The sequence below is a fragment of the Pinus tabuliformis genome, chromosome 3_2 (assembly GCF_031772625.1).
Source record: "Pinus tabuliformis cultivar Carrire ecotype Pingquan chromosome 3_2, CPIR1, whole genome shotgun sequence".
Lineage (NCBI taxonomy): Eukaryota > Viridiplantae > Streptophyta > Pinopsida > Pinales > Pinaceae > Pinus > Pinus tabuliformis.
In genome coordinates, this window is record NC_142302.1 from 948,450,465 (window position 1) to 948,476,948 (window position 26,484).

General features: G+C 39.9%; 1 protein-coding gene across 1 annotated transcript in view; it reads right to left on the reverse strand.

Annotated features, from left to right (window-relative positions):
- Window positions 1-15,737, reverse strand: part of LOC149183772 (disease resistance protein Roq1-like) — a 36,074-nt gene extending 20,337 nt beyond the window's left edge. The window contains exon 1 of the mRNA XM_089415076.1: window positions 15,393-15,737. Within this exon, the coding sequence (XP_089271202.1) occupies window positions 15,393-15,737 (345 nt within the window). The remainder of the gene's footprint in view (window positions 1-15,392) is intronic.
- Window positions 15,738-26,484: the final 10,747 nt, after the last annotated feature.

The window sequence follows — 26,484 nt, forward strand, 5'->3', positions numbered from 1 at the left end:
CCTGCAAGAACAAACTGATCAGTTCTGAAAAGTGCTGGAAATGTAAAGGCATGAAATCAAACTGTACATTATTATACATGTTCAAAGAAATGAAAACTGCAGAAATCAAACTATACATTATTGTACATGTGAAAATGAAAACAAAGAAAGGCAGGAAAATAAAGTTTAATGCTACTGTACATAGGTTGTGGCAGATGGGGGCCCTCCATCCACTCAACCAGCTAAAGATCGGCTACGTAGAGATGAACAGGAACAGTCTTCTTATATTAAATCAGCATGTCAAAATACAGTGAAAAAGTGTTGTAAAAACAGTCTTTAAAACAGAGTTTGGTAACCAAAATAATTACAGCAATTACAATATCAAAAAGCTAATCTCTAAGCGGTGGCAAACGCTTTATTTATAGGCACAGGGACAAACTGTCCTCTACGTAAACTAAGCAACTACAGTCTTGACTAATTAACTATGCAGCAACACGCAGGAAACTCCGTGCACGTTTGAAGGAAACGGTCATCATGGGGAGTAAATCTATGGTTAGATCCTGTCCCTTGCTGTCTTCGTGGCGTGGAGGAAGTGCCAGCTGTGGTTCCGTGTCTCATTTGCTCACGCAGAGCCGTGCCACCGTTTGGAACTTTGTTGTTTGACCGTGGGTGCACCTGCGTTGACCGGGGGCAAATGTGACCGATTTGGCCCAATTAATAGCATACGAACCATGTATACATCCATACCAACGTGCCCATGTGGCCCGTTCCTTGAGAAGACACGTGGAGTATAGCAAACAACAAAAAGGCTGCGGAATCTCTGAACAGCTGCGGAATTGCAGAACAGCTGCAGAATTGTTGTACATGTACCAAAATTCTAAACCAACAGTCAATCATTAGCACAGTCAACAAATCATGTTAAAAAGACATATAATGCAATGAATTGAACAAGTTGATGGAGGAAATGATGACAAAAGAGAGAAGTGAATAGGGAAAAGCTGTTGGGAGGATAGGTAAATGAGTGCAAGGTTGAGGCTCAACATAGTGCCTTCTCCGTTGGCCAAAACCCCATGAATTTACAAATGACTGCATAAGTCACCATGTGCTCCCTGTGCGCCTATAGCGTTGGGCCACTTAACACCACTCGGGGTGTGATGGATTATTTAGGTTTACATGGTCCTATCCTACTGCTGGTGTCAGCCTTCTGACTGTCTACTTCTGTACGCTTCTCTCTTCTGACTTCCTCCTGTGTTTCTGCCTACCTCTATGCTCTGCTTTTTTCCTATTTTCCTCTGTCTGTACCCCCAGTTTCCGCTTCCATGGGCTTCTTGAAGCGGTTTGATACAACATGACTATAAGAGGGAGTGGAGCTCCCCCCTTCTCACCCCTCCATGGTGCCCAACTCTGAAATCCTGCTGCAAACCCTAGTTCCACACGTTTTCAGAGCTCCCAAGTTCTACGATAGTCCATCAAGTTGATTAATTCTTTAAAATATATATAATTGTTTTAATACATAATTTTGTATTTATCTATATTTTACTTTTGATTTTGACAGGTCCTTCTAATTTTAGCATTTATAGAATCCTCAAATTCACATTGAACTTTTCATAGAACTAGAAAGTAGTTACTCTACTTAATTCCTACTTTCTCCATTATTTTTCAAGGTTATTAGACATAGTATGATAATTTTTAGAAAACCAAAAAAAATATTAATAAATATTGTTTCTTATCTTTATTTCAAAACGTCAAATTATGTTTGAATTCTTAAGCCAAAAGAAATACATGAAAAATACCTCACAATTTTCACATTATTAGTCCCTCCCCAGGAAAGACTCTAGCATCATGTTAAGCCTCATGCCAAATTGATCAACATTATGCAATTGTGCATTGTACTAAACAATTTGTAATTCTGATCTCTATGAATGGGACATCCATTTAGTTGCAAATGCACATAATGTAAATGTGATTTGAACACGTGCTACCAAAATTACTACTTCGTAATTGAATTACAAAAACTAATTTTTTATTGGGAAAATATAAACTAGCAAACTTTATCATATAAACATGAATACAATAATCAATTTTTGTTTCATATTTTATAGTATGCTTTAAATATGATTTATATGTATTATGCTAGCCGCTTCTATATGCAAATTTTGTAGCAAAATAATCCTTCATTTCAATAACAAGAATTTTAAATTCATGTTTTGATTAAATATGTTACGTATCACTAAAATTTTATATTAATAAACTATTTATTTTAGTTATTTTAAAATGCAATTATATATTTATGTGGCTATATTTATTGTTAATTATAAAATTTATTATAATTATATTTTATTTTTTATCCTAACTTTTGTGCAATTTATAAAAAATATTTGAAAAATTACTCTCTTCTTTTATATATATTTCAAAATATTTATAAATATTATTGAAATTATAAATAGTATTTAAATAAAAACTAACTTAAAAATTTATGAATTAAAAAAACCAATTACAAAATAATTACCATATATTCTTCATAATTGAAAAAACCAAATCATTTAATATATATTTTATTAGAAATTCACTTGAACCTTTCATTGACAGAGCTTCTTTACAACACCTTTGCTCCACTTCAGCTTTGGGCAACCCCACGTATAGAGATACACCAATGATATACAATGTTCAACACCATTCAACTCTTCCACTTCAAGACACCTATCCACGTATAGAAATTCATGCCTTGTTAGGTGGGCCAAATCCGGTATGCTCCTGAATTTGGAACAATCCGATGCTTTCAAAGTATTTAAACGATACCAATATCTTAATACTCGGTAGACTCTCGAAAGTCCTGCGGCTCGACCACTCCATTCGTTGGAGGTTCATCAACCTACCCAAGGAGCTTGGTTGAATCTCCAAACAATTGCAGTGAGACAGATATAGAAGTTGAAGGTTCGTCAAGTCGCCTACAGACTCTAGCAGTTTCTCCAAAATCTTGCACCAACACAGCAACAGGTTCCAGAGGTTTGCCAAGTTACCCAGGGACTCTGGTAGCCCCTGCAAACTGTCAGTTAGACAGCCCCATGTAGTGTAAGTTTGTCAAGTTACCTAGGGACTTTGGTAGCCTCTCCAAATTGTCTTTGTCCTCGTCAGCCAGCTCCATGTACCGGAGGTTTGTTAAGTTACCCAGGAACTCTGGTAACTTCTCCAAACTTTTGGAGCTAGATAGCTTCATGCTTTGGAGGTTCGTCAGGTTACCGAAAGACTCTAGTAGCCTCTCTAAACTTTTGCAGCTAGATAGCTTCATGCTTTGGAGGTTTGCCAAGTTACCCAGAGACTCTCACAGCCCCACCAAATTCCACAGTAAGAGATTTTGATGCTTGTGAGGTTCTCCAAATTACCAAGAGACTCTAGGAGCCCCATGGAACTCCCACATTTAAAGAATACAATGTTTGTGAGGTTCGTCAAGTTATCGAGAGACTCTTGCAGCCTCACCAAACTCCCACACTCGGAGAATTTGATGCTTGTGAGGTTCGTCAAGTTACCGAGAGACTCCGACAATCTCTCTAGACTCCTGCACTCTAATAGCTCCATGTGCTTGAGGTTCATCAAGTCACCTAGGGACTCTGGCAACCCCACCAAACACCTTAACCGAAGGCTCACGCTTTGGAGGTTTTTCAAGTTACCCAAGGACTCTAGTGTTAGAAAATTTACAAAATTTACGCGAAGAGAATTTTCGCAGAGTGGCAGAGGGTTATGACTCTCGTGAAGCTACTTTTGAGCAGCTAGCTTTGCACAACACGGTGCTAATTTCGCGCAACTACCTATGCGCACCGCGGAGCTATTTCACATACTTTGATTTCGGGGAGCTATTGCAGAGACTTAATAAATACACAATATTCACTTATGGAAAAAACAAAATAAAAGCTTGGAGCATCACAAATAAAACTTAGGATTGATTTCTAAATCTTGCAAATACATTCACATGAGACTGCGGCTCATTCACCAAGTAAAAACTAAGGTTTATACTGATTTACATTCACGTGGAATAACACACAGTAAAACATAGTAATTGTTGTTTTCACACGCCCACCAAAATTTGCTCCACCATTTTCTCCTCATAGACTTGCACTCTTTTTCTCTCCAACTCTCTTACTCTCTAACCTATCAAAATGAATTTTACATTCATATTTAACTCAACATACAATTTTACATTTAATTCATGACAAAGCAAAAATAATTAATATGATGTTGTTGTTGAGTGTGATCAGAATCGCGTAGGTGTTTTTGGAGTGTGGGAAATAGTTGTTGAATGAATGTTTGTCCATATCTATTTACCAAAGTATATTAACTGCTTTAAATTCCTTGTTGTGTTTCGAAATGGTTCACGCCTAGCTTCAGTCCTTCCATCTTCAAACAAAGACACAACCTACAAAAATACGTCTGACAAGTATGACTTCTGCCAGGTTGTTTATTGCGGTGGTTGGGATTATTATTTCCAACACTCCCCCTTAATCATAATTTCCACCATTGACAATTCCCAAACAGTTTCTGAGATAAACAAAACTTTCACCCGCCAATGGCTTTGTGAAAATATCAACAATTTATTCTTGTGACCTACATTGCTGCAACACAATTTCATCATTGTTAATCAACTCTCTAATAAAATGATATTTAGCATCAATATGCTTAGTCCTTTTGTGGAAGACAAAATTATGTGACAATGCAATAGCTGAGGTGTTGTCACAGAAAATAGTTGTCGCTCCCTCTTGGTCATGATGAAGATCCCTCAACATCTTTCTCATCCAAACTGTCTGACATGTTGTTGTTGTTGCTATGACATATTCAGCTTTTGCTGTTGACAATGACACTATTGGTTGTTTCTTGGAGGCCCATGAAATGGCTCCAGAACCCAAATGAAAAACATATCCTGACGTGCTCTTTCTGTCATCGACACTGCCTGACCAATCACTGTTAGTGTAACCAACCAACCTGAAATCACTTGTTGCTGTGTACAAAACGCCATACTGTTTTGCCCCATTGACATACCTTATAATATTTTTCGCTGCTTGCCAATGTGTCTCCTTGGGTGTCTCCATGAACCTCGACACCAAACTTACTGCATACATTATATCCGGCCTAGTGGCAGTCAAATACATCAAGTTTCCTATCATGCTTTTGTATAATGTCAAATTGACATTGCTGTTGCAATCTTCTTTGCTCAACTTCAACCCTATGACAGTTGGAGTTGGTACGGACTTGCTATTTTGAATTTTAAACCTCTCCAAAATGTTTGCCACATACTTTGCTTGAGAGATAAAAATTCCATTTTCTGTTTGCTTCACTTGTATACCCAAAAAATATCTTAATAGCCCCAAGTCAGTCATTTCAAATTCACACTTCATGACTTGTTTGAAATCAGCGATGAGGAAATCATCACTGCCTGTAAAAATCAAATCATCTACATATAAGACGACAATGAGAATCTTACCTTTGCTCTCTTTGATGTAGAGAGTAGGCTCACCGTCACATTCGTCGAAACCATTGTCCAACAAGTAGGCATCTATCCTACTGTACCATGCACGCGGTGCTTGATTCAATCCATAAAGATCTTTCCTCAACCGATACACTTTGTCTTCTTGGCCTTCAACCTCATAACCAGGCGGTTGTGCAACATACACTTCCTCTTTCAGCACTCCATTCAAGAACGTTGATTTTACGTCCATCTGATACACTGTCCATTTATGTTGCGCGGAAATCGCCACAACTACGCACACTGTCTCCATCCGCGCGACTGGCGCGAACGTCTCTGCATAATCTCTTCCATGTTGCTGCTTGTATCCTTTGACAACTAGTCTTTCTTTGTGCCTTTCAATCTTTCCCTCAATGTTGTTTTTGGTCTTATAGACCCACTTCACTCCAATGACATGTTTTCCTTTCGGAAGGCTCACTAACTCCCATGTGTCATTCCTTTCTATTGCTTCTATTTCTTCCTCCATTGTTGCAACCCATTTTTCTTCTTTGACTGCATCTTCAAAGTGGATTGGTTCATCTATATGACAAAATAATGTAAATAAGGAATTCAGACCTGCGCTACTATCAACCTCATCTTGCTCATAAATTTCATTTAAATTTTTGAACTTTGGTCTTCTTGTGCTTGCTGAAGATGGGCTTGACATGTCACTTGGTGTCGTGCTTCGCAGTGTGCTTGGATAAGCACTTGCTTGGCTGCACGAAACTGTCCTATTATTTGTTGATGGTGTTGCTTGTTGTCTACTTTGTTGCGCTTGAATAGGAGTAGAGGGAGTCACTGTTGAGGAATTACTTCTTGTTGTAAATTCATCTTTGTCCTCATGTGGTATGCATGCTTTGACATTGACTGTCTTTTCTAAACTTCCATCCCATGCTTCCTCTTCTATGAACTGCACATCCCTGCTGATTATGACCTTCTTGGTCAATGGATTGTAGAGTTTGTATGCCTTGGATTCATCACTATATCCAACAAATATACATTTCTCCCCCTTACTGTCCAACTTCTTCCTCAACTCATCTGAGACATGTGCATAAGCCACACATCCAAAAACTCTCATGTGAGTGATACTATGCTTTCTTCCACTCCATGTCTCTTCAGGAACTATGTTCTGGACACTTTTGGTTGGACATATATTCAAGATATACGCTACACAAGCGACAACTTCAGCGCAATAATCATTTGGCAAATGCTTTGCCTTTAACATACTAATTTCCATTTCCATAATGGTCCTATTCTTTCTTTCTGCCACACCATTTTGCTGCGGTGTATATCCTGTTGTAAATTGCTTGTGAATTCCATGTTCCCTACAAAATCGAAGGAAATCAATTGAGATATATTCGCCACCTCTGTCAGTGTTGAGGACTTTGATGTATTGTCCACTTTTCTTCTCAACGAGAGATTTGTATTGGCGAAAGCGCTCAAAGACTTCACTTTTCTATTTTAGGAGAAAGACCCATGTCTTCCTTGTGTAATCATCTATGAAGGTCAATACATAGTAACTGCCACCAATTGATGGTGTCTGCATTGGTCCACATAAATCTGAGAGGACAATCTCCAAAGGTGTCTTTGCCCTTACTGACTTTCCTGCTGGAAATGTCTCTCTATGTTGCTTGCCCAAGATACATCCTTCACATAGGTTGTCTGGTTTTTCTATGAGTGGAAGTCCCTTCACCATGCCTTTCCTATGCAGCAAATTAAAACCCCCAAAGTTGAGATGTCCAAATCTCAAATGCCATAACCAGTTTTCATCTTTTACCTTTGCTTGAAAGTTTACTTGTGTGACAACTGCCTCTTTTCTTCCCTCTTCTTGTCAGTTCATTGATAGTTGTGCTTGTGCACCTTCTTTCTGCAAATTTGATATTATTTTTAGGAGAAACATTCTATTGTTTCTCATCTGAACCTTTGCAATCAGATGTCTGCTTGGAGGCCTATCCAAAATTGTGCACACATCATTTTTGAAGAAGACATTGTAGTCTTTTTGCATGAGCTGTCCAACGCTCATGAGATTATGTTTCAGACCAGGGACAAAGTAAACATCTAAGATGTATTTCTTCTCCCCCTTCTTTGTTAGGATATTAACTCTTCCTTTTCCCATGACAGAGACTTTGCTATCAATCCCTAATGTCACTTCAGATTTCACACTTTCATCTAGATTCAAAAACATTTCTATGTTTCTTGACATGTGGTTGCTACAGCCTGAATCTAGATACCATATATCACTTTGTTTTTCTTGTGCTACATTACAAGCTAAAAACATGCTATCATGATTCTGATTTTCTCTTGTGAAATTTACACTTGGTTTGTTACTGATGTCATATTGCTTTTTTCTACATTCATTTGCATAATGACCATACTTCTTACAGTAATGACATTGAACTTGAGATTTATCATACCTCTGACCTTGTGCTTGATTTTGGCTTGGGCCTTGACTTGGATTTTGATTGCTGCCTCTTCCACTTGAGCTTGAAGGGCTGCTTCTTCCACCTCTGTGTGGGCTTCTTCCTCTTCCTCTAGCATATGATCTTCCTCTGCCTCGACCTTGACCAAATGATACTTGTGTCTTGAAGGCATGCTCCAATGAGGAGCTTGCTGCTCTATTCAGTCTATGTTCATGAGAAATCAGTGATGCATTAAGCTCATCCATTGAGAACTGTGAGAGATTGTTGCTTCTATGGCCACAACAAAGGCCTCAAACCTTGCTGCAAACTTCTCAAAACTTTCTCAACTATTCTTCTTTCCTCAAGTGTCTCACCATGAGACTTGATTTAAGTAACCAACCCACTTACATGTGCAAAAAACGAGTCTATATTCTCATAATATTTCATACAAAGTGTTTCAAAATATCTTCTCAACATTTGCAGCTTTGTTGTCTAGACTTTTGCCACGCCTTGATAGGCTGTCTGGAGGGTGTCCCATGTTTGCTTGGACTTCGTTGCTACTGCAACCCTTGGGAAAATACTTTCATGAACTGCTTGGAAAATATAAAACAGGGCTTTTGAATCCTTCTTCCTGTTGTCCCTTAACAAATATTTTTCTTGTTGAAATAAGGCATTGTACGTTGCTGCATCTGCTGGTTCTTGAAAACCATTCTCCACCAAATCCCAAATGTCTTGAGAAGAAAACAAGGCCTTCATTGTAATAGCCCAATAATCATAATTTTTTCCATTAAACTGAGGTATTTGAGGATTAGTCAATCTTGTGTTTGATGTTGCCATTTCTGAGCGTAAAAAAAACTTTCTACCTGCTGGTAAATATGCTAAAAACAATATGCCTTCAAAACAATTCTTACTGCTAGTAAAAACAAGTGTTTTTACACTAACAATATTTAACCTGCGCTCCGATACCATGTTAGAAAATTTACAAAATTTATACAGAGATAATTTTCACGAAGTGGTAGAGGGCTATGACTCTCGTGAAGCTATTTTCGCGCAGCTAGCTTCGCGCATTGCAGAGCTGATTTTGCACAGCTACCTCCACGCACCATGGAGCTATTTCACAGACTTGGATTTCGTGGACCTTGATTTCGCGGAGCTATTGCAGAGACTTAATAAATACACAATGTTCACTTATGGAAAAAAACAAAGTAAAAGCTTGGAGCATCACAAATAAAACTTAGGATTGATTTCTAAATATTGCAAATACATTCACATGAGACTGCAGCTCATTCATCAACTAAAACCTAAAGTTTATATTGATTTACATTCATGCGGAATAACACACAGTAACTGTTGTTTTCATGCGCCCACCAAAATTTGCTCCACCATTTTCTCCTCAGAGACTTGCACTCTTTTTCTCTCCAACTCTCTTACTCTCTAACCTATCAAAATGAATTTTACATTCATATTTAACTCAACATACAATTTTACATTTAATTCATGACAGAGAAAAAATAATTAATATGATGTTGTTGTTGAGTGTGATCAGAATCGCGCAGGTGTTTCTAGAGTGTGGGCAATAGTCGTTGAATGAATGCTTTCCCATATCTATTTACCAAAGTACATTAACTGCTTTAAATTCCTTGTTGTGTTTCGGAATGGTTCATGCCTGGCTTTAGTCCTTCCATCTTCAAATAGAGATGCAACCTGCAAAAATACGTCTGACAAGTATGGCTGTTATCAGGCTATTTATTGCGTGGTTGAGATTATTATTTCCAACATCTGGCACCATCTCCAAATTGTGGCACGCACTCAGCTTCATGCTTTTGAGATTCGACATGTTACCGAGGGACTCTAGAAGAGTTTCCAAACGTTCACACTTATCTAGCTCCATGCTTTGAATGTTCGTCAAGTTACTGAGGGACTCTGGTAGTCTCTGTAAACTCGGGCATTTGAGCTATGGAGGGCAAAAATGCATTAACAAACTAGAATTAATTTGATAATTAGTACCTCAATTTGATAATTAGTACCTTCTCTGGATCAGAGATATGGAGTTGAATGCACAAGTTGAATGCGCAATTTGCAGAAGACTTCAATGTAAGTTTGCACTAATTGATTTGGTAGTTGTCGAAGTTGTAACAATTTGGCAAGGAGATTTTGGATATATCCTAGGGGATAGAAGCGTTCTCTTAAGCCCTGGAAAAAGTTATCCCAAGATTTGATAGGTGCCAATATGGTCTCTATTGGTTCTCCAAGTTCGACAACCAAGGATATATTCTCCAAATGAGTATCCCACCATGTTTGTGCCCAACCTTCCAATTGTACACTGGTGATTTGAAGCCTCAATTCCTCTTCCATCGTTGGACATGTTCTGAAATAGTTTGAGATTGCATCGTTGGAAATTTTCTGAAATAGTTGGAGAGACTATAGAACCAAGAATCGAGAACCTCACCATTCATTTGGCCTGAGAATTTGGGCAGCCGAAAGCGTGTATCGAGCTGCAATTTCCTTGCCCTGGAGGGCACCGTTTTTGCTGCAACATAATTAACCCTTGAAGAGCTGGAGGGCATTGTTGTTGCTACAACATAATTAACTCTTGAAGAGCCATGGCTAAGTCATGGACTGGTAAGTCCGCAGTTGAGGGCTCTTGATGGGGAGGTATGATTTTCATCCCCCGAATGGATTGAAATCTATGAGTCTAAAAAAAAATCCTCGAAGAGGTGGATGGTTTCCAAGATCTTATTCTGTGATACCAAGTGATATACCTGCAGTTCTGAGAGATAATCACATAACAAAGAAAAGAAAGAGAGAATAATAGAATAGCTATGGAAACAATTTCATCTTTTATTATGAGGGAGAGATGAGCATTTTATAAAAAATGCAAACATTCTCCTTATTTTTTATTTTTTAATTATAAAGATATTACACAAAAATCAAATACATTATTAGATAAAACAAATACATTGAGATGGTTCCTTTTTTTTCCAGTTTTTTAGATGTTTCCATCTTTTCTACTCTTAGATGTTTCAAAAAAAAAAATCTACTCTTAGATGTTTCCAAAAAAAAAAAGACCGTGTTTTTTCTTGGTTACCCAGTCAGTTAGAAGTTTCTGATTTGTGTGCCTGTCTTAGTTGCCCAAGTAACCCCAAGTACCCCAAGACAATCAAAGTAGTCAAAGTTAGTTTCTTTAGCAAAACAAACTACAATTAATATTAAAAAGAGCAATAAACAAATTACTTCTAGCAAGATAGAAATCAAAGGTAATGTAAAAGCTATTAATTGGCAGGTCCTTTGTTGGAAATAATATAATAATCCCAACCACTGCAATAAACAGCCTGACCCATACTTGTCAGACTTATAATATTAAAAAGAGCAGTAAACAAATTACTTTTAGCAAGATAGAAATTAGAGGCAATGTAAAAGCTATTAACTGGCAGGTCCTTTGTTGGAAATAATATAATAATCCCAATCACCGCAATAAACAACCTGACCCATATTTGAAATATTTTTGCAGGTTGTGTCTCTGTTTGAAGATGGAAGGTCTAATATTTTTTCAGGTTGTGTCTCTGTTTGAAGATGGAAGGACTGAAGCTAGACGTGAACCATTCCGAAATGCAGCAAGGAATTTAAAGCAGTAAATGTACTTTGGTAAATAGATCTGGGCAAGCATTCATTCAATGAGTATTGCCCACACTTCAGTAACACCTGCGCGAGGCGATTCTGATCACACTCAACAACAACATCATATTAATTATTGTTGCTCTATCATGAATTAAATGTAAAATTGTATGTTGAGTTAAATATGAATGTAAAATTCATTTTGACTAGGTTAGAGAGTAAGAGAGTTAGAGAAAAATAGAGCGCAAGTCTTTGAGGAGAAAATGGTGGAGCAAATTTTGGTGGGCACGTGAAAACAATAGTTACTGTGTTTTACTGTGTGTTATTCCGCGTAAGTGTAAATCACTGTAAAACCTTTGTTTTACTTGGTGAATGAGCCGCAGTCTCATGTAAATGTATTTTCATGTTTAAGAACTCAATACTAAGTTTTAGTGTGTTGCTCCAAACCTACTTTGTTATTTTTGCCGTGAGTGAATATTATTCATTAAGTCTCTGAAATAGCTCTGCGAAATCCAGGTCCGCAAAATCCAAGTCTGTGAAATAGCTCTATGGTGGGCAAAGGAAAAGGTAGCTGCCCGAAATCAGCTCTACAGTGCGCGAAAGTAGCTTCGCGAGAGTCATAGCTCTCTGCCCCTCCGCGAAAATTAAATTTCCTAAAAATTTCTAGCATGGTCGGTTAAATATTGTTAGTTAAAAACAAGTGTTTTTAGTAGTAGTCAGAATTGTTTTGAGGGAATATTGTTTTTATCATATTTAACAGCAGGTAGAAAGTTTTTTTTATGCTCAAAAATGGAAACATCAAGCACAAGATTGACTAATCCTCAAATACCTCAGTTTAATGGAAAAAATTATGATTATTGGGCTATTACAATGAAGGCCCTGTTTTCTTCTCAAGACATTTGGGATTTGGTGGAGAATGGTTTTCAAGAACCAGCAGATGCAGCAGCATACAATGCCTTATCTCAACAAGAAAAATATTTGTTAAGGGACAACAGGAAGAAGGATTCAAAAGCTCTGTTTTATATTTTCCAAGCAGTTCATGAAAGTATTTTTCCAAGGGTTGCAGCAACAACGAAGTCCAAGCAAGCATGGGACACCCTCCAGAAAGCCTACCAAGGCATGGAAAAAGTCAAGACAACAAAAGTCAAGACAACAAAGCTGCAAATGATGAGGAGAGATTTTGAAACATTTTGTATGAAAGAGTCTGAGAATATAGACTCGTTTTTTACACATGTAAGTGGGCTAGTTACTCAAATCAAGTCTCATGGTGAGACACTTGAGGAAAGAAGAATAGTTGAGGAAGTTTTGAGAAGTTTTCCAACAAGGTTTGAGGTCATTGTTGTGGCCATAGAAGATATAAAGGATCTCTCGGAGTTCTCATTGGATGAGCTTAATGCATCACTGATTTCTCATGAACATAGACTTAATAGAGTAGCAAGCTCCTCATTGGAGCATGCCTTCAAGACACAAATATCATTTGGTCAAGGTCGAGGTAGAGGAAGATCATATGCTAGAGGAAGAGGAAGAAGCCCACACAGAGGTGGAAGAAGCATCCCTTCAAACTCAAGTGGAAGAGGCAGCAATCAAAATCCGAGTCAAGTCTCAAGCCAAAATCAAGCACAAGTCAGAGTTTTGATAAATCTCAAGTCCAATATCATTACTGTAAGAAGTATGGTCATTATGCAAATGAATGTACAAAGAAACAATATGACATTAGTAACAAACCAAGTGTAAATTTCACAAGAGAAAATTAGAACCATGATAGCATGTTTTAAGCTTGTAATGTAGTACAAGAAAAACAGAGTGATATATGGTATCTAGATTCAGGGTGTAGCAACCACATGTCAGGAAACATAGAAATGTTTTCTGATCTAGATGAAAGTGTGAAATATGAAGTGACATTGGGGACTGATAGGAAATTCTCTGTCATGGGAAAAGGAAGAGTTAATATCCTAACAAAGAAGGGGGAGAAGAAATACATCTCAGATGTTTACTTTGTCCCCGTTATGAAACATAATCTCATGAGCGTTGGACAGCTCATGCAGAAAGGTTACAATGTCTTCTTCAAAAATGATGTGTGCACAATTTTGGATAGGCCTCCAAGCAGACAATTGATTGCAAAGGTTCAGATGACAAACAATAGAATGTTTCCCCTAAAAATAATATCAGATTTGCAAAAAGAAGGTGCACAAGCACAACTATCTATGAACTCACAAGAAGATGGAAGAAAAGAGGCAACTATCACACAAGTAAACTTTCAAGCAAAGGTAAAAGATGAAAACTGGTTATGGCACTTGAGATTTGGACATCTCAACTTTGGAGGTTTGAATTTGTTGCATAGGAAAGACATGGTGAAGGGTTTACCACTCATAGAAAAACCAGACAGCATATGTGAAGGATGTATCTTGGGCAAGCAACATAGAGAGACATTTCCAGCAGGAAAGTCAGTGAGGGCAAAGGCACCTTTGGAGATTGTCCACTCATATTTATGTGGACCAATGAAAACACCATCAATTGGTGGCAGCCACTATGTATTGACCTTCATAGATGACTACAGAAGGAATACATGGGTCTATCTCCTAAAATAGAAAATTGAAGTGTTTGAGCGCTTTCGCCAATACAAGGCTCTTGTTGAGAAGCAAAGTGGAAACTACATCAAAGTCCTTAGGATTGACAGAGGTGGCGAATATATCTCAAATGACTTCCTTCGATTTTGCAGGGAGCATGGAATTCACAAGCAATTTACAACAAGGTATACACCTCAGCAAAATGGTGTGGCGGAAAGGAAGAATAGGACCATTATGGAGATGGCAAGGAGTATGTTGAAGGCAAAGCATTTTCCAAATGACTATTGGGCTGAAGTTGTCGCTTGTGCAGCATATATCTTGAATAGATGTCCAACCAAAAGCATCCAGAACATTGTTCCTAAAGAGGCATGGAGTGGAAGAAAGAAAAATGTCACTCACATGAGAGTTTTTGGATGTGTGGCATATGCACATGTCCCGGATGAGTTAAGGAAGAAGTTGGACAACAAGGGGGAGAAATGTATATTTGTTGGATACAGTGATGAATTCAAGGCATACAAGCTCTACAATCCATCAACCAAGAAGGTCATAATCAGCAAAGATGTGCAGTTCATAGAAGAGGAAGGATGGGATGGAAGTTTAGAGAACACAATCAATGTCATAGCATGTATACCACATGAGGACAGAGAGGAATTAACAACAACAAGTAATTCCTCAACAGTGACTCCCTCTACTCCTATTCAAGCGCAGCAAAGCAGGCAGCAAGCAATGCCATCAACAAATAATAGGACAGTTTCGCGCAGCCAAGCAAGTGCTTCTCCAAGCACACCGTGAAGTGCAACATCAAGTGACATGTCAAGCTCATCTTCAACAAGCACAAGGAGATCAAAATTCAGAAATTTAAATGAAATTTATGAATAAGATGAAGTTGATAGTAGCGCTGGTTTGAATTCCTTATTTGCATTATTTTGTCATGTAGATGACCCAATCTACTTTGAATATGCAATCAAAGAAGAAGAATGGGTTGCGGCACTGGAGGAAGAAATAAAAGCAATAGAAAGGAATGACACATGGGAGTTAGTGAGCCTTCCGAAAGGAAAACATGTCATTGGAGTGAAATGGGTCTATAAGACCAAAAGCAACATTGAGGGAAAGATTGAAAGGCGCAAAGCAAGACTAGTTGTCAAACATTGAGGGTTCCTTGTGCCGTGCTGCGTCCACCTGTTCTTTCAGCACTTTGGCCTATTGCGTCTATGCGAGCCTCTAAGTGAGGGGCACCGTCTACGCAGTTCCTTTGACGTTGTCACCCTACTATTGGATTTCTCGTGCCTCTATCTCTAAGTGTTGGATGTTGGGGTCCTCATGTAGATTCGTGAAGACCTCAAATGACTCCTCTAACATGTTGGTGTAGTCTCTCACTATACCGCCGATCTCGTCCAGTCCTGTTGTAATAGTGCTAGCGCCCTGTTCTCTGACCTCCAAAGGGGTGGCTGGTTGCGCCTTTAACCGCAGCTCAGTGATCTTAAGGTTCAGCTCCAGCTGAACCTTTGTCATTTCCTCCCGCGCCTCGTGCACCCCAGCTGCTAAACTGTGGATGTGTGCCTTTGTTGGTGTGTCTGCTGGGATGGCTAGCTCAGGGATGCTTTGACAAGCTTCATCCAGTGCATGTACCAGCTGCCGATTCTGCAACACTACTTCGTTGTGTTGCAAGCACAACTGTTCCATGTTGATTCTCTGCTTGTTGAGGACTTACAGTGCGCAGCTCACCCTAGCCCGCAGTTCTGCAGTTATGTCTCCCGCGAGAGTGCAGCCATGTTGATGTTGATACCCTTCAGTGCACTAATTGTAGGTATGTCGGCCTCATTTGTTGTCACCAGTGCCCCTTCTAGAAGCACTACAGTGTTTTTCACCGAAGCATGCAACATCTACTTTGTTGTAGTTATCCCTACTGCGAGGCTGGTCGAAAGGGTACCAGCCTGAGGAGTGCGCACCTACAACTCCTGTAGCTATGCTCTGAGGGCCCCCAACACAATCTGGTTCTCTACATAAAATTTTGGAGGGCCTCAGAGGTGACATCGTGCACTGTCTCGCCGATGTCGTCTAGATCATCCTCGATAAGGGTGATCGGGTCAATAGACAATTTTGATGCCTTGACCTTCTTGCTTGGCCCCATTCACTCGGTCGGGTGTTGGCGCTTCAGTTGTGTTAACACAGTTTGTGGATCTGCGCTGCCCTCTTCTTCCTTTGTTTCCCCTTCCTTCTCCTGCTCATGCGAAGGCGACTTCGGGCCCTCACGCCTTCTCAGCTGCCTCCTGCCCTGCTGTTGCTGCTGCTGTTGCCTTTTTTTGTTTAGCTGTTGTTTGTGCAATGTCCATTGCCTCCTGCGCTTCTGCTGCTGCTTCCTCCTTCCTTCTCTTTTCTGCCAACTATGCCATGCACAGTTTGGCCTCCTCTTTCTTCCTCTGCGTCGCAAACTTCTCTATTTCCGCGATGTCTGGAGCATGCCACTCCGGTGGCCATGTCTCCAGTACATTAAAGATTACATCGTCCATGGCTACAAAGGGTAACTCTCTCCATTGCTTGGCCGGGTCCTTGCACGCTCTAATGTATATGTTGTGGAGGTCCGCTTTAAACTCTGCAAAACTTTGTAGGCTGTTGTAGACAGTGGGTGACAACCGCGGCTTGCGGTTGATCCCGATTCTGAGGTTCATCTCCATGAACACCCAGAATATCTTACTATCGCAAATTCTATTTGCATCCTTTGTGGCCCAAAGCGAAGCGTACTTCGCGGCCTCCGACAAATCCCTGTGAATTATGGGGAACTGGCTATCCTCCGGGAATTCCCCTGCCACAAGCACTTTGGACAGCAAAAGCCATGTTTGTGGAAGGTTTTGCCTTGTTCCTAAGCCTCGCAGCAATTCTCGGAAAATTCCTTGCAAGAGGAACTCAGACCAGTTAAACTGGACCACCTCCGCGCACTGCTTAGCAAGTGCTACCACTGGCGCGGGTACCTCGTCTGCATGGCACTTGTGCATAACCTTACCACCCAGTGTTTTGGTCGCCACTTTCATTGCTTTGTCGTTGATGTTGGATATGGCGTATCCCATTTTCTTCTTTTCTAGTTTATACTTCTTATTCATGGCCTCCACGATGGCCAAGTCACTGTTTTTTCCCTTTGAGACTTCCACAGGGTCCTCTCCTTTGCATGGCAATTGGGTGATGCGGTGAATCAAATGCTTCGTGATGGGGATGGGCTCCTCCAACCACAAACACCCACCATGCACTAGGCAGAGTAGCTGCCTGATGATGAAAATTATTATTGAGGCGCAGTGGAAATGCAGCACCCAAAGCAGGTTTAGTAGCCTTGCCTTTTCCACTCCGCGCAACTAATTTCGCGACTTTAATTCGGTAACCCCTACCGCGGTGTTCTATTAAGGCTTCATAAGCTGCACGATCTCTAGGTGAGGGAACTTCTCGTGGTCAGCAAGGTCCTAATATTCAAATTTTAAACTAGGCACCTGTCCCAGGTGCGTGCCCTAAAAAATGACGTTGTTAGGGAGAAGTAGGGTCTGGAGAGAGCTCTTGCTCTTGTCAAGATCCTTGGGCACTTTAGCCTTCCCTTTCCACAGGGGGATATAGGTGGGCAACTTTGTTGGAGGGTGCGCAGGCTCAGTTTCCTCCTCCATGCCTTCGTCCTCATCTTCTTCGATGATAAGGTCCTCCAGGTCTTCTTCTTCCTCATCAGTTTCTATGGTAACGGCCTTCCCCTTCTCCTCCATCGACAGCTTGGTGCGCAACAGGTTTCACGGGAACACGCGTACGGGAACCATCGCTTGTTTGTCCTTCTTTGGTCTTGGCGCGCGTGGTGATTTCTGGATTTCTGCCACAATCTCGATGCCTTCTGGGGCATCCCCCACAGTTGGGCCTGCACGGCCTCTCCGGTAGTCATCTCTGTCATTTCCATAACTTCCTCAGTTGTTGCCATCGTGTCCGTCCAGAAATCTATCACTCGCGAACTCAAGGGCTCAATCAACGCTCGGCATAAAACAAACAGGGCTCTGCTCAATAACTCAATTCGCAAATGACCAAGTATTGCTTTTTGGGCAACCCTTTGTAATTTATAGTGCCTTTTGAATTTGAATTCAACTGTTCCCCCCAAATCCAGTTCATTAATGCTCCCTTGGCGGCAGATTTTCTCAAATCTTTCCCATAAATCGCGTCTTAAATGTCTACCGCCCGCTCCATTTGATATCAAGTTGAGCATCACATCTTGAATAGTGACTCCAACGGTCACTTTTTGGTCAACCTACGCGACAGCGTAGCCCCCGATGCACGGTCGCGAACCTTGTGACTCTTTGCTTCTACACGCAACTCCAACATGGCGCAGCTCTTGTCGAGATTTTCTGTTAATTAAATTTGGAAAAAAATCTCATGAATGTGAAAACAATAGGATTTATTGCTAAATTAGCTCCATTTATTCCTGGTGAGGAGTTATTGCATCCTATATTTGTTGTGAGTGAATTTATGATTCAATTTTCTACTCCCAGCTATAAAAATGTAAGCTCGTAGAGGATATGTGTGATGAGAAGGTGTGAGGAATTCTGTTGTTGTAATCTCCTGTTGAGTAATAAGATTGTTGATGCCTTTGTTTGGTGGATGTAGCCCAGATTGGTTGGGTGAACCACGTTAAAATCTCTATGTTTTTCATGGTTGAATGTTGTGTGTCTTATTTGTTTTTAAATTTCTGCTGTGTTAACTCTAACACTTGGTATCAGAGCGTGATCGATCCACTGCTTGTTGCTGAAGAGTGAACCTGTGTGTTGTTAGCATTGCTGCTAGCTGCGTCAGAGTTTAGATATTTACAGCGGAAAAGCAAGGTTAAGCAGCAGCCGTGAGACCGAGACAGTCTCAGCATATGCGGTAGCAGAGACAGGTGCATATGCAGATGCACTAGCGTCGACGTGTTTTCCAGTCGATCTGCGTGGCCGTGTGTGTTGATACACTGCGCCATGAGCTGGTAGAAGAGACCAGATTTGTTATCAATCTGCGTGGCCAGATCTGTCATCGATCTGCTGTAGAATCAAAAGAGGAAGAGTTGAATTGAGGCTGCCTGCTTGTTGAGTATATGCTGTGTGGAGAGGAGCGTTGTGAGCTGGTGGAACATTCCATATCTGTTGATGAGTGACCATTCACGTGGAAAATCTAATTGGTGGAACACAAGTTTGTGGCTGCATAATTTGGTGACAATCCTTCAGGCGCTGATCGACGGCCCGCTGTGGATACAGTGTTGAATTCTGCTCATCTACGTGGAAGCTGTTTGATTTGCAGCGTTGAATGGTGAATCTGCAACGGTCAAAGGTGAGTTGCACGGTGTCTTCACGTTTTTTCTTTTACATCGATTATTAAAATGCCACGTTGAACCATTGAAAAATCGATATTTGATTTGGAACTTTTTGAAATGGGTCTTTAAAAACAATTTCAAATGGGTCGATTTGAAGTTTTTTATAAAGTTATTACGAAATGCCTTTTTTACAAAACAAAAGAAACGATTTGTATTATATATGATATTATATTTATATCATATTTCGTTTTTTAAATGGTAATATGCCATGATATTATAAGGCAAAGGCATTTTATTGATGAAGGGCAGTTTTTAAATAAAAACTTCATTTATTAAAAGTTGCAATTGGAGATTTTGTGTGACACAACATGGAAAAAACTCAAAGTGCTCGATTTGAGATCGAGAAGTTCAATGGCAAAAACAACTTCGAGATCTGGAAAGTGAAGATGTATGATCTACTCGTGCAACAAGGCGTGGCGAAGGCACTGTTGGGAAAAGCTAAATAGCCTTACACCATGACAGATGATGAATGGAGTGACTTGGATGAAAGAGCACTGAGCAGCATTCGACTGTGTTTGGCAGATGATGTTTTGTTTAACATCGTGTCAGAAAAAACTGCTGCTGGTTTGTGGACAAAGCTTGAAAAGCTGTACATGACAAAATCCTTAACCAATAGGATTCTTCTGAAGCGACAGTTATACAGCTTGCGCATGAAGGAAGGTATGACAATAACTGATCATCTGAATACCTTTAATACTCTCTTGGTGCAGTTAGAAAGTATAGAAGTAAAATTTGAATTAGAAGATAAAGCTGTAACTTTATTATGCTTGTTGCCCGAGTCATGGGATCATTTTGTTACTTCTATAAGTCTTAGTTCATTAGAAACCCTTGAATTTGATGATGTTGTTGGAGCTCTGTTGTCCAAAGAAACAAGGAAGAGGTCAAATTTAGAAACCTCTACATCAGAAGCAATGATGGTCAGAGGTCGTTCTAAAGAAAGACGCTTCAGTAAGCACAACAACTCGTGTTCAAAATCGAAAGGGAAGAAGAGTAAGGTAAAGTGTTGGTTTTGTGGCAAATCAGGACATTTGAAGAAGGACTGTTGGAAGAGACAACAAACATCCAAAGAAGACTCTTCGACAGAGAAGAAAGAAGCAAACATGACAGATACAGGTTTGGCATCCATTTCAGTTATGAGTGATGAAGTGTTATCAGTTAGTTTGTCTAGTCATGATCAACATTGGCTATTAGATTCTGGTGCGTCAAATCACATGTGCATTCATAGAGAATGGTTTAAAACTTATAAATCAATCAATGATGGAGTATTTTACATGGGAAATTATGTCACATGTAACCTTGTGGGAATTGGTAGTATCCAGATTAAAATGTTTGATGGGACAAATAAAATTCTAATTGATGTAAGACATGTACCTGAACTAAGAAAAAACCTCATTTCACTAGGAGTACTAGACACTAATGGATATAAAACCTTTATTCAAGGTGGAGTAATGAAAGTTTATAAAGGAATTTTACTAGTAATGAAAGCAAAGAAGGTTGGAAATCTTTTTCAGTTAGAAGGAAGAACAGAATCAGATCATGCTTCTACAGTATCTGAAAACGACAGTAATTCTATTCATTTATGGCATCAAAGGTTGGGCCATATGAGCGAAAGTGGTCTAAATATTTTAGCTGATCGTAAGTTACTTCCTAGTTTAAAGTATGTTAAGTTAGATTTATGCAAACATTGTATATATAGGAAACAAAGCAAGCAGAAGTTTAAAGCTGGAAAACATACTAGTAAGGGAATCCTTGATTATATCCATTCTGATGTTTGGGGTCCTTCTCCTACAACCTCATATAGAGATCATCATATTTTGTATCTTTTATTGATGATTTCTCTAGAAAAGTGTGGGTCTACATGTTAAAGAAGAAGTCTGATGTATTCACAACTTTGAAACAGTTTAAAGCATTAGTAGAAAACATCACTGGAAGAACCATTAAATGTTTAAGAACTGACAATGGTGGTGAGTTTACTTCAAAGGAATTTGATAATTATTACAATGACATTGGGATAAAAAGACATAAAACCACTGTATATACTCCTCAGCAAAATGGAGTTGTTGAACGCATGAACAAGACTCTTTTAGAGAGAGCAAGAAGTATGCTTAGTAACGCCAATTTGCAGAAGGAATTGTGGACAGAAGCGGTTTCTACAGCTTGTTATTTGATAAATCGATCACCATCAACTGCAATAGGATGCAAAATTCCTCAAGAGGTATGGAAAGGTCATCCTTGTGAATATTCTAAACTGAAAGTTTTTTGTTGTGATGCATATGCTTTAGTTCCGAAACATCAGCGTTCTAAATTAGATCCTAAATCAAAAAGATATATCTTTGTTGGATATGGTGATGGGACTAAGGGATACATATTGTGGGATCCTACTACTCACAAGATCATCATTAACAGAGATGTTAAATTTAATGAATCTTCACTTGAAAATCCATATGTAGATGATAAATTGAAATAGGATAATGTATCTAAGCTTCAACACATTCAGTTTGAAACCAGTGCAAATACTAATGATAGTCAAGATGAACAAGTTTCAGATGCAGATCATGAAAAAGTTTTAGATGCAGATCATGAACATGTTTCAAATGCGGATCATGAAGAAGTTCCTATAGATAATAATCAACAAATTGTGGAAGTACTAGAAACATCTTTAAGGAGGTCCACAAGAATCAAACGTCCTCCTAAAAGGTATGATGATTATGTTACTTCAATTGCTTTAACCGCTAATGATGATGAACCTTTATGCTATCAGGAAGCTGTAGAAGGTTCTAAAAGTGAAAAGTGGAAAGAAGCTATGAAGGACGAGATGACGACATTAGTCAAGAATGCCACATGGGATCTGGTAGAACTTCCTAAAGATAGAAAAACTGTGGGATGTAAATAGGTTTACAAATTGAAAAGGGGTGTTGATGATACAGAGGACAGGTACAAAGCAAGGCTAGTCGCAAAAGGTTTTTCTCAGAAAGAAGGCATTGATTTTCATGAGATATTTTCACCAGTTGTAAAAATTGTTTCAATTCGAATTGTATTAGCATTAGTTGCTTTACTTGATTTATAATTACAACAACTAGATGTTAAAACTGCATTTTTACATGGAGATTTAGATGAGGATATTTACTTGGAACAATCAGAAGGGTTTGTTCAAAATCGCAACAAGAAATTTGTCTGCAAACTCAAGAAATCATTGTATGGTCTGAAGCAGTCGCCTCGACAATGGTACAAGAAGTTTTATTCTTTTATGATGAGTCAAAACTATATAAGAAGTGAATATGATCATTGTGTTTACTTTAAGAAATTAAGTAATGGCATGTTCATTATCTTAGTGTTGTATGTTGACGATATGCTTTTAGCAAGCAAAAGCATAACAGAGATCAATAGGCTAAAGGCTCATATGTCTAGGACATTTGATATGAAAGATCTAGGAGCAGCAAGACAAATTTTGGGCATGGAGATTTTCAGAGATAGGAGCAATGGTAAGTTGTGGCTATCACAACAAAAGTATATTGAGAAAATACTCTTGAGGTTTGGTATGAACAATGTGAAGCCTGTTTCAGTCCCTTTAGCTTCCCACTTTAAGCTTTCTTCAAGTTTATGTCCTAATACAAATGAAGAAAAAGAATATATGTCTCGAATTCCATATGCCAATGTAGTAGGTTGTTTGATTTATGCGATGGTTTGTACTCAACCAGATATTTCACATGCAGTTGGGGTTGTCAGTAGATATATGGAAAATCTAGGAAAAGAACACTGGTCAGCAGTGAAATGGGTGCTTCGGTATTTGAGAGGCACAAGTGATTACTGTATCACTTATAATAGGAGTAGTGAATTTGTTTCCAGATATGTTGATTCCGATTTTTCAGGTGATTTGGATAAGAGAAGGTCAACATCAGGGTATGTCTTTACTCTTGCAGGTGGAGCTATTAGCTGGATGTAAAAGCTACAGAACATTGTTGCTTTATCCACTACTGAAGCAGAATACATAGCTGCTTCACATGCTTGCAAAGAAGCGATTTGGTTGAAAGGTTTGTTTGGTGAGTTTGGTAGGTTACAGGACAACATCAAGTTATTTTGTGATAGTCAAAGTGCAATTCATTTGGCTAAGAATCCGGCCTATCATAGTAAATCAAAGCATATACCTATCAAGTACCATTTTGTAAGACAGGTTATCACTGAAAGGGGAGTCTCTCTTGAAAAAGTGCATACAAAGGAAAACTGTGCAGACATGTTCACGAAACTAGTTTTGTTAGAGAAGCTATGTTGGTGTCTGGCTTCTCTTGGCTTGAGATTTTCTGTTAATTAAATTTGGAAAAAAATCTCATGAATGTGACAACAATAGGATTTGTTGCTAAATTAGCTCCATTTATTCCTGATGAGGAGTTATTGCATCCTATATTTGTTGTGAGTGAATTTATGATTCAGTTTTCTACTCCCAGCTATAAAAATGTAAGCCCATAGAGGATATGTGTGATGAGAAGGTGTGAGGAATTATGTTGTTGTAATCTCCTGTTGAGTAATAATATTGTCGATGCCTCTGTTTAGTGGATGTAGCCAAGGTTGGTTGGGTGAACCACGTTAAAATCTCTGTGTTTTTCATGGTTGAATGTTGTGTGTCTTATTTGTTTTTAAATTTCTGTTGTGTTAACTCTAACAGCTCCCGGGCAGAATAGTTTATAGTTCCGCACCTCCTTTCAACTTCCTGGAGCGCTAAGACTATGCTTCCCTCGGCTAGTCAAGTGGCCACACCACTTGTATACGATTTACTCCTGTCATCCATCACTATTCCTGGAAAATACCCACCTTTTATCATTACTAGTGGCATCACGCACTTCATCATCTGCAGTGCATCACCCTGGTTAATTCCATTAGTAATATGTGGTCCAAGCCAAGGCATTAGACTAATCAATTCGCGGCGATAGTTCTCAAACTTATCAGCATGATCGTGCACACCCTGTTTTATGACCTTGGTATTCTTATCGATAAAATCGTCCTTTATCTCGTCCTCCAGCTTCTTGACTTCTGCTTCTACCAGAGCGCTTTTCTTCTCCAATGACACCCTTTCTTTCTCAAGTTCTTGGAGCCTAAAATTTCCTTGTTGGATTTCTTCCTCAAGTCCCAAGCGTTCTGCTTCTTTCAGTTGTGTGATCCCTTCTTTCAAGGCTCTACGAACTGTTGTATCTACTGGTGTTGTCATGCGCAGACTAGGCATTTCATGCTCCATGGGGATTACAACGTTCGCTTCATACTCTAGCCTCGGAAGTGCCTGCGCTGTTAGGTTCTTGCACGCGGTCCTATATGCCCATAGAAATATTGGTACGTGCAGGTCCTAGTTAGTCCGCTTCGCATTGTGGACCGTGTTCAGTGCTTCGCATACTTTGTTAAAGGCTTCTGTGTGGATAACCTTTTGTGCACTTGATCTTTCCATACTCTGTGGTTTCAAGCGGAGGGGCCGTTCGCGCCATTTCCTTGCCCGCACCTGCTTACTGACCGTGTCTCCTAATGTGAACACTGTGTGCATCAATGTAGGTTTCGTACCATATGCCTGCATCCATCTAGATAGGTGGGCACACAAACCGTTTCGGCCAACAACCTTGTCTGTTAATTGCATATGAGGCTTCCCAAACCACATGCGCATCATCCTTCTGCAGTGGCGCCAATCCTCAAAGCTTCTTTGGTGCGTACCCCACCACCTTGCAGGCGTAGCGTGCAGTACCCATTTCAGAGTGTCGAAGCGTTGTTGTTCCAGCACTTCTCTTTCAAATCTGTTCAGGAATTCATCCACCTCGCTTAACCCATCATACGTAGGCAGATCCCTTACCTCCATTGATACGCGGTGCAACGATCTCGTCATGATATTACAGTTCAGCATGGTTACCTCGTGCAACCGGTTCAGCCATCATTCTATCTCCTTGTCAAGATCCGATGTGCAAGAGCCTTCGCGCTCCCATGAGATTCGTCCATCCATGGTCGGATTCACCCAGCCTTGATCTCGTGCGGTTATCTTGTAAATGCAGTCCAAGTCATCGTCGTTGTCGTAGTCGCGCACTGGCTCCATGTAGCGCGATCCTTTGGTAGGGTCCAAAGGTACAACCATGCACAAAGACTTTTTCTCAAAGATCATTTTGCGCTTCTTCAGATTTATCACCCCTTTCATGTCAGTGGCCCAATCTATTCCTAATAGCGCGGGGTAGGGATTGCTATCATCAACAATCTCTATCACTTCGAAATCTGCTAGCGCACTTGCTCCTTCGATATCTACTGTGATTCCCTGCAATCTCCCCATAGGTAGTATCTTTTGTTGGTTCGTCGTTCATAGTTTGATAGGAGACCATTGCAGTGTAGGCTTTCCCATGCAATCCCATGTCTGCTTCGGCAGGACGTTCGTGTCCAATCCTAGATCCAGAATTACTTGGTCCATTTCATATTCCCCAATCTGCGCAGTCAATCTCATTTCCCTTCCCGTTCGTGTTGTGTGCTTTCCGAGCTTCCAGACTATGGGTTGTCCTAGCGCATCTATTTATGAGTTCCTGCAACCCCTTTACAACCCTGCTATCGTGCAGCAGTTTCATGCATGTTTCCAGGAACGTTGTGAGCATCGATGGGTCCATTTTCGGCTCCAGTCTATCTTTACTTCCTGAAGTGGAGGCCTCAGCGAAGCTCTTCTTGGCTTCCATGAAGGTTTCCTTAGCATGCTCCAAATTGAACTCTGGTTCCTTCATTTGAGCCTTGCGAACCCAAGTACTTTATTTTGGCTACTTGCCTTTGTCATCCCCTATCTTAATTCCACTTCAGAGCAGAATATTTACATTAGGGTCTTCCTCGCACAGCTCAGACCTCATCATTTGCAAGTTTTGAGTTGGGGGAGGTTAGAGTGCTCCTTTATCATGCAACCTCGCTATTAGTGTAGGACAGTCCTCCGTCTCATGATTAAACAATGTACAATACAAACATGATGGTCGCGTTGGATCCGTACAATCACAGGCATGATGTCCTGGCCCTCCACAATTGTAAGATATCAATTGTCCGCGACCTCTTCCTGGTCCTCCTCCACCTCGGCCTCGTCCG